A 14734-nucleotide genomic window follows, 5' to 3' on the forward strand; every position below is an offset into this window, starting at 1 on the left:
GGGGGGGTGAGGTTGTCTTTGTGTTTTTTTTTTTTTTTTTTTTACATTTATATTACAAAATCGTTATGATGACATAGGTGAGGACAGTAGTTTCTTCATGATGTGCTGGCCGACACCAGAGTTCGTTGAATCAGTCAAGATTGATTTCACTTCGTTCAGCTCATTTTAGCAAACACTTTAATTTAATAAACCAATGTCATTGGGATTCGTTCAACTAGAGTGAAGAACGGTTTTGTGAAAAGGTATAAAACTAAACAATCAGTCAAAACTCTCTTAATCTTAAACTACTTTCTATCTCAGCTGCTGTGGTTCTACTGCGTGCAGTTCAATAGGTTTCATTTACAGTTCAACTGTCGTCCAGTCCTGCTGTCAAACTACTGCTCTGTTTAACTCGTTAAATGGTTTGTTTTGCTTTTTAAATTCAGCTTTGAATACATGTTCAATGGGAATGAAAACTCTGTTCTGTGCAATACAGTTCTTTAAAAGGGTCGTGTGTTTTTTCCACACTAGTTAATAGTACTGTGTTTATGACATGTTGCGTTAATAGAATTCAGTTCAATTTTATTTATTGAGCACATTTCATACACAAGGCAAACTTAATGTGCTTTACAGTGGTTTAAACCATTAAACTATCAGGAGCACAGGAAACAAAGAAAAAGCAAGAAGCGGTAACAGTGTTAAGCGCCCCCTGCCCTTATGGAATAAGGGATAATAATAAAATGAGAAGTGAATATATGTATTAAATCTTAAAGGGATGGCCATATTTGTCTAACATCCATAAGAATGTCCTATATTTCTAATGAAAATTTTCAATAAACCTAATACATCCAGTGTTTCTGCCAAAATAGCACAATAAAGATGTTGGATGCTTGGCACTGAGTTGACAACAGACCTAAATAAATAAAGCACTCCTCATTTAATTCTATTTTTTAAATTGTTGTTAAATGAAAACCTTTTTTTTCAAGGCCCGGACAGAATATCTGAGGAGGAAAGTCAGAGGTTCTTTCCAGTCAGAAGGGGAAAAAAGAAATGATGATGATGAAGGTCCAGGTGGAGAACTCCAGCATCTGAATTTGTTCCCCCTAGAGGAATCCTCACTGAAGGGGAATGAGGAATATCTGAAGGAAAAGAAAGAGGAGAAGGTGATTTATGTTGTCAACATCTACATTCATAACATTTATGGTTAAATGTCTTCAGTCAACAAAATGATATAGTTTAAAAAATATGACTTTCATAAATTGTGGATCTAATATTAAGTGTAGTCAGATTAAAATTAGATTATAGTCAGATGATAGTTAGATTAAAGTATGTTGACTGTATGTGGCCTTTCTTCTCCTCAGTTGCTGTGGGAAAGGGTCATTCATTAGTAATAAAATAACTAAATGTTATTAACTGTGTTCTCATGTTCTTAGGAGAAGCAGGAGCGGGCCATTGGCTTGCTTGTGTCCCTTGGACCACAGCCTGGTTCTGAAATCACCCCGTGGTACCTGAAAACCAATGAAGAGAAAGGAGAAAGGAAAGAAAAGGGAATCAGGAACACTATTAGTGAAGAAGAGCGGGAAAAGAAGGAGCGAAAGTTAAAGGACAGTCTAGACCCGTTGAAAGTTATGAAGAAAGCTCTAGCTGTGAAAGACAGGATGGAACACAGGAGCAGGAAAGGAGAGAAGAGAAACAGAGGGGAGAAGAGGACGAGCTGTGGAGAGAGGTGATGAGAGCATGTTCTGATTGGTCAATTCAGATTTCAATTTATTTGCTAATTACCTTTTTCTTCAATTGACAGCATACACAAAAGGTAAATTTAAAACCAAACAACCAGTTGTTAATTAGTAATGAAATGTAATTAGGTTTGAACACCAACATGAAACCTATCTGGACAACATTTGGTATTGATCTGTTGTTGTAAACAAGCCATCCGAAGATTTTTTTGTGCTGATCTGGGTTTTTGTCTTCCTCGTCAATATTACGTCAGGCAACTTCATATCATCACTTGTTGTAACCGTGTGATGATGTTGGTTTGGTCCAATGAAGTGTGAAACCAATAAAGGTGTTAATTTTTTCGCTCTATTTCCCTGGACCAGGAACCAGGATTCACAGTAATAATGTAGTGAACATTATAATGGATAACAAAATATTTCATATGTCAATTCTCAGCTCTATGGAGAAGTTGCGTGCTGAGCGTTTGCAGAGGGAGGCTGAGGAGAGGAGGCGAGCTAAGGCCCTGCTAGACCAGAGAAGTGGCAAAGGAAAGGAGACGGTGAAGGAGCTGAACGACAGGGAGCGACCGTACAACAGTGCCTACTTCCCTCAACTCGCCCGGAAAAGACAAAGACGAGATCAAGACAGTTGGAGGGATGAGATATTAAAATCATGAGCTCTGTTTGAAGACTAATAGGTGACCATGTTTAACACACACACACACACACACACACTCACACTTTGAAACAATGAAGACAGCGGTCTTCAGAAGGTTCGTTTCTGCCCCTCAGTGGTGGTTGTTGTCACAGAAGGGCAGATGGTCGAAGGGTCCAGAGCCCAGGTTGTTGGTGCTTGAAAAACTGGAATGTGTTTAAATAAAAGTTGATAAGAATGATTTTTTTCTTTTTTGTTAATCCTTAGGAGTGGTTGGTAGAAAAATTCCTTATCAGTGATTTGAAACACTAAAATCAGCCAGTCTTGGTTGGAGAACGTTGACTAAAGACATATTTCCTCATTTTAAATCTAGTCCAGTTTCACCACAGTCTTTTGTTGTAGAACAGGTGAAGAAACAAAAACCCCTTTGTGTATTTCTTTATAAATCCACATGGCTTTAAAACTCAATTCACATTGGACTTCATTTAAACTGTTCAAATGTGAAGCTCCCCCTACAGTACAGTACAGTACAGTATTAGAATGACAAGTGTCTCTTTTGGTCTTCTTTACTAACAGAGTCTATTAAAAGCCATACATCAGGGCTACAACTACAGCAGGGAGACTTTGAGACTACAGTAATCCAGGACTTTGCTCCATCAGCTCCTAGTAAAAGCCAAAATGTGTAGACTTATTTTTTTTCCTAAAAATAAAAATTATTTCTCAGTCATTTAATTTAAACACCTCTTCTTAATATTGGAAAATTATCATTTAATTTCACCATAAAATCAACCATGACTTGTTTACTTCCCACTGGGAACATTTTTCTTAAGTGTGATGATGAAGGTGGACATTGATAAGGCGCCGCTTGAGTGTGACGTAGGCTGGCGGAGGAGAAGACACCGAGCAGCCGTCAACACCGTGATGGGAGGAGAAAGGAGGATGAGAGTGTGTTGTTGTTGAGACCGAGGCTTTGATGACACAATGGAGCATCGTCTCACAGACCGGATTACAGCGAGGGGGGAGGAGAAAGACAGGCTGACGAAGAGGAATTGAGCAATACAAGGACGGCGAAGAGACACTTTATCACTTGGAGAAAAGCGGAACGGTGTTGGGGGGCAGAAAAACAAGCAGAGGCAGAGACAGCTCGGACCGTGGCGGGGAGGAGGGGAGAAGGACACGGACGCCGACTGTCGGCAGCGTCGCTCGGATGCTGCTGCGACGATGCGGCCTTACTGCTGGGTGATGGTGGCTTTGGCGGGGTTTATGTCCTACTTCAGCCCGGAGAGAGTCCTCGGAGCCCCGCAAAGGGAAGGTGAGAGGAGGCGGAGGAGGGATATTGTCAATAGCTGTCAGTGATGCTGGATGAGGAAAGGAGGTGATAGAGGGGAGGAGGGCAAGGATGCAGTCAGTAATAAAAAGGCCTGCGTACATCGCGGTTAAAAACCGTGTGTGACCGAGACAAACAGCAGCGGTGACTGGCTGACGGAGAACCCTCCATGTTTGCACGCAGTCATTAGAATATAAGGGGGTGAGGATGGTGGGGTGGGAGTGGGTTGGGGGGGTGATTCCATCTCTGCTCCTTTTATCAATGATGGTGTGAAACTGTGAATAACACGCTCTAATAATCCACACATTCACACCGTAAACAGCTTCTACTTGGCGTCTCCATTGTTGACCTCCATGTGGATCTGACGTGTCACAGTGCCGTGTGTGTGGATTGCGTGCAGTCATTGTATTGTGGTGTATTGTTTTGGTGGATAAGGCCTTTCTATTTATATGCAGTGACTGTCTGGACATCTGTCTCGGTGACGATGGAAGAACAGCAGCGGTTTATCTCCATCCTTTTTTTTGGATCTCTCCTCCTCAGCTGTCCCCTCATCAGGACCCACATCTTTATAACCACCTCAATTGTAAACCAGGGTTTTCAGGACAATGGCCTACAAAATGATGGAGAGATGGTGCAGCCCCCCCCCCCATTCCCTCATCTGTATGAAATAATTTGTTGTGGTATATTAAACAGGGCCGTCAGTACTAAGTAATTGAAGAAATGTTTATTAATGTACTGTGTGAACTGATACCAATGCTAATATGAACATTGTCTATCAATTGCATGATAACAATGGGATGCAATGGCTGTTAATATACATTATAAGGATTTATATAAGAATTAGAACAAGAATCTGGGGAAAATGCAAAAAAGAAAAACACATTTCAGAACCACCTGCAGTACCTCAGTAAACCCCATGGGAGTTATAGACCATAATTATTATGTTATAATTTATATTTTGAGGTGCCGATGACCTTTTGGGGGGGCAGGAGGGGGAGACTGCAGAAAGCTATTAGCCTAAAGATGCCATGTGTTGTAGATGCAAAAATTGAATTTAAATCAAGTTGTTAAAAAATCAATACAAAGAACAAACAAATATCAACATATTATGTTTGATTATATTACATTATTCTATACTAAGGGATGATAACGTTCTTCTAGGATTTTCAGTCATTTGAATGTAAAATCCTTAGGGTCAACTAAGGCTAATGTATTTAAAAAGATCTGTGACCTGATAACAGCATGGTGACATTTTCTACAGTTACCAATATGTTTGGCCAAAATGAAACTTCAATTACATTAAGAACTACACACACACTATGTTTGACACACGTGGCAGTACGTAGACATTTACTGAAGTGTATGTGATCACCTTAAAGACACCAGTCAACCGTAATTAAATGAATGTCGTGTTTATTTAAGATAAACCATTAGAGATCAGTGGAGGGGATGTAACCACACTGCCCTGCCCCTTGTCTTTTCTACAGATGGTTCACTTCCCACAAACGACCATACTGAGGTACAAATATTAAATGTCCAGCCCCCCCCACCCTTCTCACCCGAGTAGTCAACCTTCCTGATTTAAATGACTTCTTTATTCCTTCCTGAGTAGCGCTCCTTTTTTGCCTAGATGTTAACTCCAGCCACCCTTACCTTGCTTCTCAACTGTCTTTCCTGAGTGGAATGCCAATCCTGATCTTTTCCCTCTCCCTGTGCTTTTATCCTCACTGGAATGGTATATTCTTCCCACTTTCAAACTTTGATTCCACTCTTTTCTTTCTTTGACTATTCAAGGCAGTGTTTGTGATCTCAATGTTACTCTTCCTTTTTTTTAAAAACTCCGACCCATAATGCAATCTGTCCACTGGGGCTTTTGAATGTGTCTTTAACCTCCTGCAAAGAAACTGCTCCACTTTAAAAAGCCTCTTTTTTTAACAAGTTATGACACATTTCCAGATTGTGTGAAATCCTTCTTCTTCTAACTGGTTTAACAGTGCCCCCCCACCCTCCTCACCCCCTCACCTTTATGACTGTTGTGTAAAATCCGTGTCTTCCTATAATCTTATACTGTTTCCTGTCTTGGTCTCAGTTTCTCAGACCAGAGTTGCTTCTCTCTCGCCACCGCCCTATGTCGTCATCCTCATCTCTTGCTCGGGGCTTGTTTCCTTTATCCTGTTGCTCCTCACCTGCCTGTGCTGTAAAAGAGGAGGAGTGGGATTCAATGTAAGTCTCCAACCTGGAAGATAATATTTCTTACTCAGATTGTTCTTGATTTACCAGTTTATATTTTTTATTCCTATCTGTATAATCCTGTGATTTGACAGTTGATCAGCTGAAATGCTATTTCTATTTTTTATCATCTTTTGAACTACTGTAACTGCCAGATTTATCCGTCTCAGTAAAAACATACTTTAATCACTGTGTTTTTTCTGGACCAGGAGTTCGACAATGCAGATGGCGAGGAGTGCTCTGGAGGCTCTAGTCCCATCCAGGAAGACAGCCTGTCGTCATGCCCCTCCCTCCCTGAGGTTTACACTTTACCAGTCAGAGACAGGCCAGACTGCTCCGCCCTGCAGGATGGAGCAGGTAACACTAACAGTCCATTTGTTCTAAGGTCTTCTGAGCTGACGATAGACGGAGATATCATGGATGAATCTTTGAAACTAAGCTTGGGTTAGTTTCAAAGATTAGTTGAACATTAGTAAAATAAGGATGCTGATCAACAATGTTCTGTGTTAGTGTTCTGTGTGGACTGTGGCAGCTTTCTGCTCAGTGGTCACTAGCTATTGTGGAATAGAACGGTCTGACGCTGCATTAAATAATGAATTGGAAATTCCAAAAATTGAATTAATCATTTGGATGAAATCTCTATAATCATTTTTTCTCTTCTATCTTTCTTAAGCCACAGCACATATTTTAAATATTACATTTATAATATTATATTTAATTTTAAATCTGTCACAAAAAGAAATAAAACAATCTTCTAGTTTCAATTTACTCACAGTTTACTTGTGAAAATGCTGATTTAGTCACAGGAATTAAAGAAAGACATGTGATGAAGATCTTCATATTTTTCCTCCTTTAGTGAAAATATTTATACAGTGGTTCTTTGTCCTGTTAGAAATGATGATGTCATTTAAATCCATCAGTTTGCAGGACCTTAATCAATCTCTTGACTTTACTGTTTGCAGACTCTAAGTCTCAGTGCTTTAAGAGACATTCACTAAACTACCTTCAGGAGATTGGAAATGGTTGGTTTGGGAAAGTAAGAATTTGTTTTGGAAAATGGTCGTACATTCCAGTCAGGTTTGGTTGATTCATTGTCTAATGACTTTCCTACTCCCTCTTCGAGGTGATCCTGGCTGAGGTGCTGTGTGACTGCAGTTCTTCCCAGGCTGTGGTGAAGGAGCTCCGTGTCAGTGCTAGTCCACTGGAGCAGAGGAAGTTCTTGGCTGAGTCAGAGCCATACAGGTCAGGGTCAAGTGTTAGAGTCGTTTAATGACATCATCACATTGACAGAGGAGGAACTATACAGACACACATCCAGCAACCACCATTCATTACCTTTGTAGCTTCTGCTAATGGGAGAACACAGTTGTCAGTGGTTCTATCAGATGTTCTATCAACTCCAGTCAGATGTTGTCAATGTGCAAACAAAGAGAAGGCAGTCGATCTGATCAAGATACTCAAGCTATTTGATTCAGACAGACAGACAGAGCCAAGTGCCTTCCAATTACACACACACACACAAACAGGCTGAGGTAGCTTCAAAGGCAGGACAAGTATTTATTGTCTCTGCACAAGCACAAATGGATCATCTCCTTCACACCTCCAGTCTGTTGACGCATCTGTCTTGTCAATAACTGTAACTGTACACTCATCAAACTGTCAATCACTCCCTGTGTTGTCTATCTGTCTACAGGAGCCTCAAACATCCCAACATCCTTCAGTGTTTGGGCACATGCAGTGAAAGCATCCCTGTCCTTCTGGTGATGGAGTTCTGTCAACTGGTAAATATTCAGTCCTTGATATATTATGTACTACAGTGGAAATAAACACATGTACAACAAAACAAGAGGTACTTTGATACACCTTTCTGTTTGCAGTGACTCAAATCCAGTGAAACCATTATGTTTTTTTATTGGTTTTAACCACAGACCCTGTACCCTCCCACATTCATAATATTCTTCTAAATGCTTGAACCCTATTCCATTTACGTGGTTACTGTTCATCTTGATGCTGGCAGTAGAACATGATACTAAATACAGTTCAATACAGTTCATTTGTCTTCAGTCACTCACAGTTCATTTGACAATTGTGTCAGTCAGTATGACGAAAGACAGATGCATTTATAGCAATTATTTCATGTCATCCAGTAAGTCTGAAGGTTTTGTCTCGGTCGTCAGACATGCTGGCATGAAAACATTTTTACTGAAGATTTAATCATGTCTTTTACTGCAAACTGTCCTGATGTACAACTAGGGTGACCTGAAACGATATCTGCGAGCCCAGCGCAAGTCAGACGGGATGACTCCAGACTTGCCAACCCGAGATCTGTTTAGTCTTCAGAGAATGGCTTTTGAGATCACATCAGGCCTGCTGCATCTCCATGAAAACAACTACATCCACAGGTCATTCATCCTCACTGCTGTGGAGTCCATGCAGCGTACATAACAGAAGTCAATAAATGTTCTTATATTGATGTTAAAATCAGGTTTTCTCAGTGTTGGTGTTTTTGTTTCGTCATTACAGTGATCTGGCTTTAAGAAATTGCCTCCTGACCTCCGACCTCACTGTGAGGATAGGTGACTATGGCCTTTCACACAACCATTATAAGGTACGCAAGGACGTGATTATGAACTAGTATTTCTCTCACCTATTAGCAGTGAAGCAAAGTTAAGCAGATTATTATGGTATGTTTGTGCAGGAGGACTATTACCTAACTCCCGACAAGCTGTGGATCCCACTGCGCTGGATCGCTCCGGAGCTGTTGGAGGAATACAGAGGATCCCTCATTGTTACAGATCAGACTAAAACCAGTAATGTTTGGTATGTCGCTGCAGTTACAAACCCACATGAGATACTGAGTAACCATAACGGCCTTTTGGTTAGCATTTACTAATGTGTAATGAAGTGGATGTCAATGTTACACAGGTGGGACTCAAAGCTCTGTGAGTAGTGGAGTGATGTGCAGTTTGTAGGTTTAACCCACACCACAGTGAGGTTAGCATGTTTACAACACAAACAATATTTCTGTACTGAACAAAAAGTCTTTAAACTGACATCACATTAGACAACAATATCAATAAAATTAAACGTTGTCAGTAGTTTTAACACAGTCAAACGAACTGAACAGAAAGTGCAGAGCTTTTTCACCAACAGGACATTTTTAACTGAGCAAGTTCTGACTAATACTGTGTAGAACTACGTATATACATACAGAAGAAATGCAGTTCTGTCTCCTGCCTTTTCCCTGATGTTACAATCCCTCTAAACTGCAATAACCTGGTAAGATTATTTGAAAGATCCAGTGTTGGTGTACACTACTAATCCATATGACATGAGGCAAAAACCTGAGCGATAGCACACTAGAACCAACCCACAGGTACAGGTGTCACAGACACAGGTCAGTCAGTCAGTCAGTCAGGACAGTCAGGACAGCTGGAGCAGCTCTGCTTTGATTCTGGTGTTATCGTTCTGGTCCCTTTGTGCTCTTCCTTTTCACTTCCAGTTTTCCTTGTGCCTGTGAACTTTATAATAACAACAGAGCAGTTTTACACAGCAATTGACCTGAGCACCCCCCCGCCCCCCTGACACCCACATTGATACATGGGCTCCTAAAAAGTATGAACTGTCACCCAATGGCCCAGAACCAAATCTTGTGCTTCTTTACCTGATGTTAGCATTTTTAGCTTTGTCTCCTTAAAATTCTTTGTACAAATGTTGTCCATCCATAGAAATGAGGTGCTTTTTGTCTGTTGTAGTGTGCTGCTGTGTTTACTTTGTTAGTCAGGTTTTCCTTGAAAAACCTTTTGAAAAACCTTCCCATGAGACCTGGTTGACTAAAGGAATAATAGATAGAAAATATTTACAGACAGTCAGCAGCCTGTGTGCTACACTGAGTCTGAGGTCGTGGTTTTCCAACGTTTTCTTCACTAGATATTGTCTTGGAGGTGTTTAAAATTGAGTTTCTCCAACTGTTCTTTTTTCTTTTCTAGGTCTTTGGGGGTGGTGATCTGGGAGCTTTTGGAATTTGGCTCTCAGCCTCACAGACACCTGAGTGATGAGGAGGTCCTGACCTTTGTTATTAGGGAGAGACAAATAACATTGGCCCAACCCAGACTCAAACTGTCCCATGCAGACTACTGGTCAGTACTTACACATTTACTGCAAATACCAATAGAAAAAATCCTACAGTGGCCCCTCAGTGTACTTTCCTTACATCTCCAGGTATGAGATCATGCAGTCCTGCTGGCTACCTCCGTCTCAACGTCCGTCTGTAGCTGAGGTTTTCCTTCTCCTCTCTTCTCTGCTGGCTGCTGAGCAAGGCATGGCCAGGGGGGGTGTTGGGGAAGAAGACGGAGAGGACGATGAGTATGAGGAGGGCAGAGGGAGAAGAGCTGACGTTGATGAATCATTTGAACGGCGTTGGGACTTACTGCGTCCACCTGCATTCCAGGCTGCAGCGAATGAGCGACGAAGGGAGAGAGACTATAGCAGGGAAGATCGAGACAACTCCTACCCCATACTGGACCCAGTGGGGAACTGTATTACCCCAACCTCGTCAGAACTAGATGACATCCTGACAGTTACTGAAACTAGCAAAGGATTGAACTTTGAATATTTTTGGGAAAAGGCTCATGCAAGGCGAGGCTACAAACCTCTGCCTCCTCCCCAGCCAATCCCCACTGTGCATAATAACCACAGACAGTCTTTAGACACACCCACTGTGGTCCCAGTTATAAGTGCTCACAGTCCTTCCCTCGCAAGTGAGTATTACATTAGATTAGAGGAGCACACTCCCCAGGACAAGTCGCCAACTCTTAAAGGGAAGGTCCATTTGTCTCGTCATGGCACTGTCTGTCCTGGAGACATGGAGCTGGTGGAGATCCGCAGTGGAATGCTAGGTAAAGAGCGCATGTCTTATAGTTCCACTGACAAGTGTGGAAAAGACCTCCAGACTGTCAGAACTAGTGAAGTTCAACTCCAGGTGCCACAAACAGGCGTTACAGAGTTCGGAGACAACTCATACCGAGTGACAGACTTTTCTGTCGTGGATTTGGGGGATGACGAGGAGGTGCAGAAGAAGAGCAGTGATGAAGATAAAAAAACCATAACCGTCAAAGGTTCAAAGGACACACGTCCTATCAAGCCTCGTTCTATGTCCATGTCATCAGCCAACCCTCTTCACGCCCGCCCCCTCCCTGTTCCTCCACTTGGATACAGAGGTCTGCCTCACTACACGATGATTGGAAAAATCCAAACAGACCCCATTCACTCAAACAGCTGCCTCCCTTCTACCTTTGATCACCTGGGGCTCAGTCGCTCTCGACAGACTCTACCACCATCCCCTTCCCTCTCGCCATCCCTTCCCCCTTCGAGCCATCCAATTTACCCTAAGCCTCCTCAGATGTATCCCCCAGCCATGCCTCCCCACTCACAACAGCAAAGGAATAGCTCAAGTTACAACACGATTGACTTGTTAAGATACAGTAAACCACAGACCCAGAGATTGAACAGAGAGACCCTGTCCTGTGACCCTTCAGACAGACATACACCACCTCTATTCGCCTCCAAGGAGATTTTTCATACGCACACAAAAACATTTGACTTTCCAGTTCGTCGAGAAAACCCTTTGCGCCCCATTTATCGGAGTCTCCCCAGACCTCAGGCCACAAACATCCAGACTGATCGGCAGTCTTCATCTAGCCCGACTTATTCAGATGAGGATGACTCTCCTTTCATGTCTCCTGTAACTGGTGGGACTACTGTTGCTCACTCTAGCTTGTCAGAAGATGCAGACCCAGCAGCTGCTGAGCTCTTTTCCAGGGGAATGAAAAGGACTCAGTCACGCCTTGACACCATCTTGCCTCAGATTTGGAAGGAAGATGCTGAACTCCAGAGAGAAAATGTAGCAGCCGCCAAAAAGTCCCCAATGCATCTGTTTTTGACAGAGATTTCTTCTGTCACAGAGTTAAGTGAGTCTGAGGTTGAAGCATCCTGGGATGGGGAAGAAGGAGAGGGGGAAAAATGGGAAAACTTTGTGCTCCCTAACAAACGTATGCGCCGTTCCCGGTCGCTGATTACAGAACTGGGCTCAGTTGGGAAAACGTGGGGGGCAGAGGTTAATGTCAATAGGACAGGGAATAAAGATAATTGTAATATCACAAAAGAATTATTTCAAAAGGAACTGTTTCTCACTGAGGTTGACACGGTGAGAATAAATGAGCAGGAAGGAACAGAACGTGACCCAGTAAAATACCTCTATCCTGCAGGTTCTAGACCTGTTCGATCTTCATCCACTGAGACAGAGGAGGCTTCCTCAAAGGGCATACGCAGGTCTCGCTCTCTGCTCAATGAGATCGTCATCAACAGCAAGAACTCTGAAACTGAGCAGACTGAGATGGAGGCACACAGAAATGAAATGACAAGGGAAGAGTTCCTGAAGGAAATCCATTCAGCAGAGACATTTTTGACAGAATTAATATCAAGACAAAAAACTGCTGAAAACAGGAAGAAAACAAAGTCCACTTACTCTCCTACTCCACTATCACCTGAGTATGAGTCTGTATGCATCGACCCAGACTCCACTCAAACCATCACATTTGAGTCGGAAAGCTCCATACGAGCATCCAACAAAGGCAAGGAAGATTCACAAATTGAGGCCATATATGCCCAAGTCACTAAGCGTGCTAAAAAGTGTGAGGATAAGGTTTCTGTCCAACCTGAGGACTCTGGTCTTCACAGAGGAACACATTTAAAAGTGGGAAACCAGGAAAACAGTGCCAATCACTGCCAGTCTGAGGAATTGGTGTTTTCAGAAATAATGCCCAAAAAGGGTTTACTGCACAATCAATTAGTTGTCTGTCAGAGAGAGAAGGAGGAGGAGGAGGAAGAGGAGTGTGCAGATGGACCTGCCTTACCTGCCCGAGGAGAGCACCTTTCTGAGGACTCCCCTAGTGAGACGGTTCTACACCCCAACACTGTGATACAGCGTGACAACCAATCACTTTTTACAGATGAAGAACATTCACTAAAGGCTGCGTTTGTGTGTACTACCTTGATCATGAAAGACCACGACAGACTGCAGAGCACAAGTCATGAGAAAGAAGATCATATTTCTGGCAATAAAATGTTGTTTAATGAGACTGATAATGATTCTTCATTCATGGCACAGGCTGATGTCAGGAACACTGACGATACTGAAAAAAGTTTGGTGAAGTCAACTGTAGAAAATGTAATCCAATACAAAGAACTACACTGTTACCGTACTCCAAAAGAATCATCATCTAGTGCTGCCACTTCAACCACCTCAGACTGGGACCCACCCACTGACGCCTCACCCATCACACCCACCGATTCTGTGTTGTCACCCATGACTTACAGTTCAGCTGGTTGCCTCACCCCTAGTGACTCATGGACAGGTGTGGGAGGAGGGGGGAGTAGTGGGTTTCGAGCACTTGGAAATGAAACACCACACAGAGACTCTGCTTATTTCTCTGACAGCGATTGGGAAGGTGAAGGGGCGAACAGGAGGAGCACTGATGGAGCGTCTGCATCCAGGCCAAACAATGGCCGTGGATGTCTGACTGGAATTGAGGAAAAAACTGAGGAGGAAGGAGAGGAGAAGGCCCTTCAACAAAATGATATTCACACAATAGATAGAGCAGGTGAAACAGATGTGACTAAAACTGTGGACATATATCAACACGTTTCAGAGCAGGATTTTCTTTATTCAGGTGACGACAAAAACAAAAGGCTTGGGCTCATTTTCCATAATGAAAACAAAAAGTCACAGCTGCTGTGTGAGGATCAAGGGACTGTGGGCTTTGTTGACACATTGCTCTCCAAACTAGGTGATGATCAACTTAAAGAGCAGCCACACAATGCTGGTTATCTATTAGACAGACACGACAGTGATGGCATTATCTCCCAGCGAAACCAGGACTCTGCACACACTGAATTCAAACTTCATTCCAAGAGCCTTCCTGGAACAGATACCCTGATAGATTCTTTATTTGGCTGTTACTCAGACAGTTGTGGAATTCAACCCAGTGTGAACGATGACTCCAGTGTCACACAGATATATATTGATGCCCTGGCACAGGATTCCTCAAATAATATAATTGACACTTTGGAAACAAAAACTGAAGTTGAAAATGATCCGTCACGAATACCAGGAGTGAGCAGTATTCCAAACAGCAATGTCCTGCTTACAGATAAAACACCTTTTATCGTTGCACTGTTGAAAGATGAAGTGTGTGGACTGAATGAGGTGACGGCTCAGTCTGCTGTCCACCACACTGAGCTGGGTCTAAGAAACCTGTGCAGCTCAGATGACAGTGAAGACAAGATCACAACAGAAACAGAGAAACAGCTGGTCGCCACAGAGATGGGGAATGCAGTGAAGGAAAAGTCACCTCTGAAAAGGTCAGAGGTCAACAGTGTTGATATGGATTCCTCTGAGGAGCTGGATGTGAAAAACAGTGAAATAGGAAGCACACAGATGAAGGGTGAAGATGGACCAGGAGATAATGTGGTTAGTGGAGAGTTTGACTGCCATCGTTTTTCCCAATCACAGGATATGTTGTTGTTGTTGTGGGCTGATGAAAATGACCAATGGGCTTCTCCAGAGAAAAGGTGCCAAGACTCAGCACTCGGCTCTGAGTTTTTCTCTTGTGCCAATAATAAGATATGGGAGGGAATGGCAGTGGGTAAGGCATTTTGGGGGATTGGAGAAAATGATGAACTGGCAGGAAGTGAACCTCACCCTGCTGTGTTGGACTTTAGTGAGGAGATGTTGGATAATGAAACACAAGGACAAAGTGATAATCTCAG

At 42.6% G+C, this 14734-nt stretch overlaps 2 protein-coding genes across 2 annotated transcripts in view; both read left to right on the forward strand.

The window, feature by feature from the left end:
* leng1 (leukocyte receptor cluster (LRC) member 1) overlaps positions 1-2588 on the forward strand; it is a 3286-nt gene extending 698 nt beyond the window's left edge. The window contains exons 3-5 of the mRNA XM_017037873.2: positions 966-1142; positions 1413-1705; positions 2152-2588. Of these exons, the coding sequence (XP_016893362.1) occupies positions 966-1142; positions 1413-1705; positions 2152-2371 (690 nt within the window). The 3' untranslated portion in view covers positions 2372-2588. The remainder of the gene's footprint in view (positions 1-965; positions 1143-1412; positions 1706-2151) is intronic.
* A 138-nt stretch (positions 2589-2726) lies between these two features.
* On the forward strand, positions 2727-14732 carry lmtk3 (lemur tyrosine kinase 3; the record flags this gene model as incomplete). Its single annotated transcript, XM_017037620.2, has 11 exons — positions 2727-3661; positions 5766-5899; positions 6115-6262; positions 6868-6941; positions 7029-7147; positions 7599-7686; positions 8159-8307; positions 8429-8513; positions 8604-8725; positions 9895-10044; positions 10127-14732. Coding segments are annotated over exons 1-11 (5766 nt in total), but the record flags the coding sequence as incomplete, so codon positions are not given.
* Between the last annotated feature and the right edge of the window lie 2 nt (positions 14733-14734).

The sequence above is a fragment of the Cynoglossus semilaevis genome, chromosome 13, assembly GCF_000523025.1.
Source record: "Cynoglossus semilaevis isolate Cse_v1.0 chromosome 13, Cse_v1.0, whole genome shotgun sequence".
NCBI lineage: Eukaryota > Metazoa > Chordata > Actinopteri > Pleuronectiformes > Cynoglossidae > Cynoglossus > Cynoglossus semilaevis.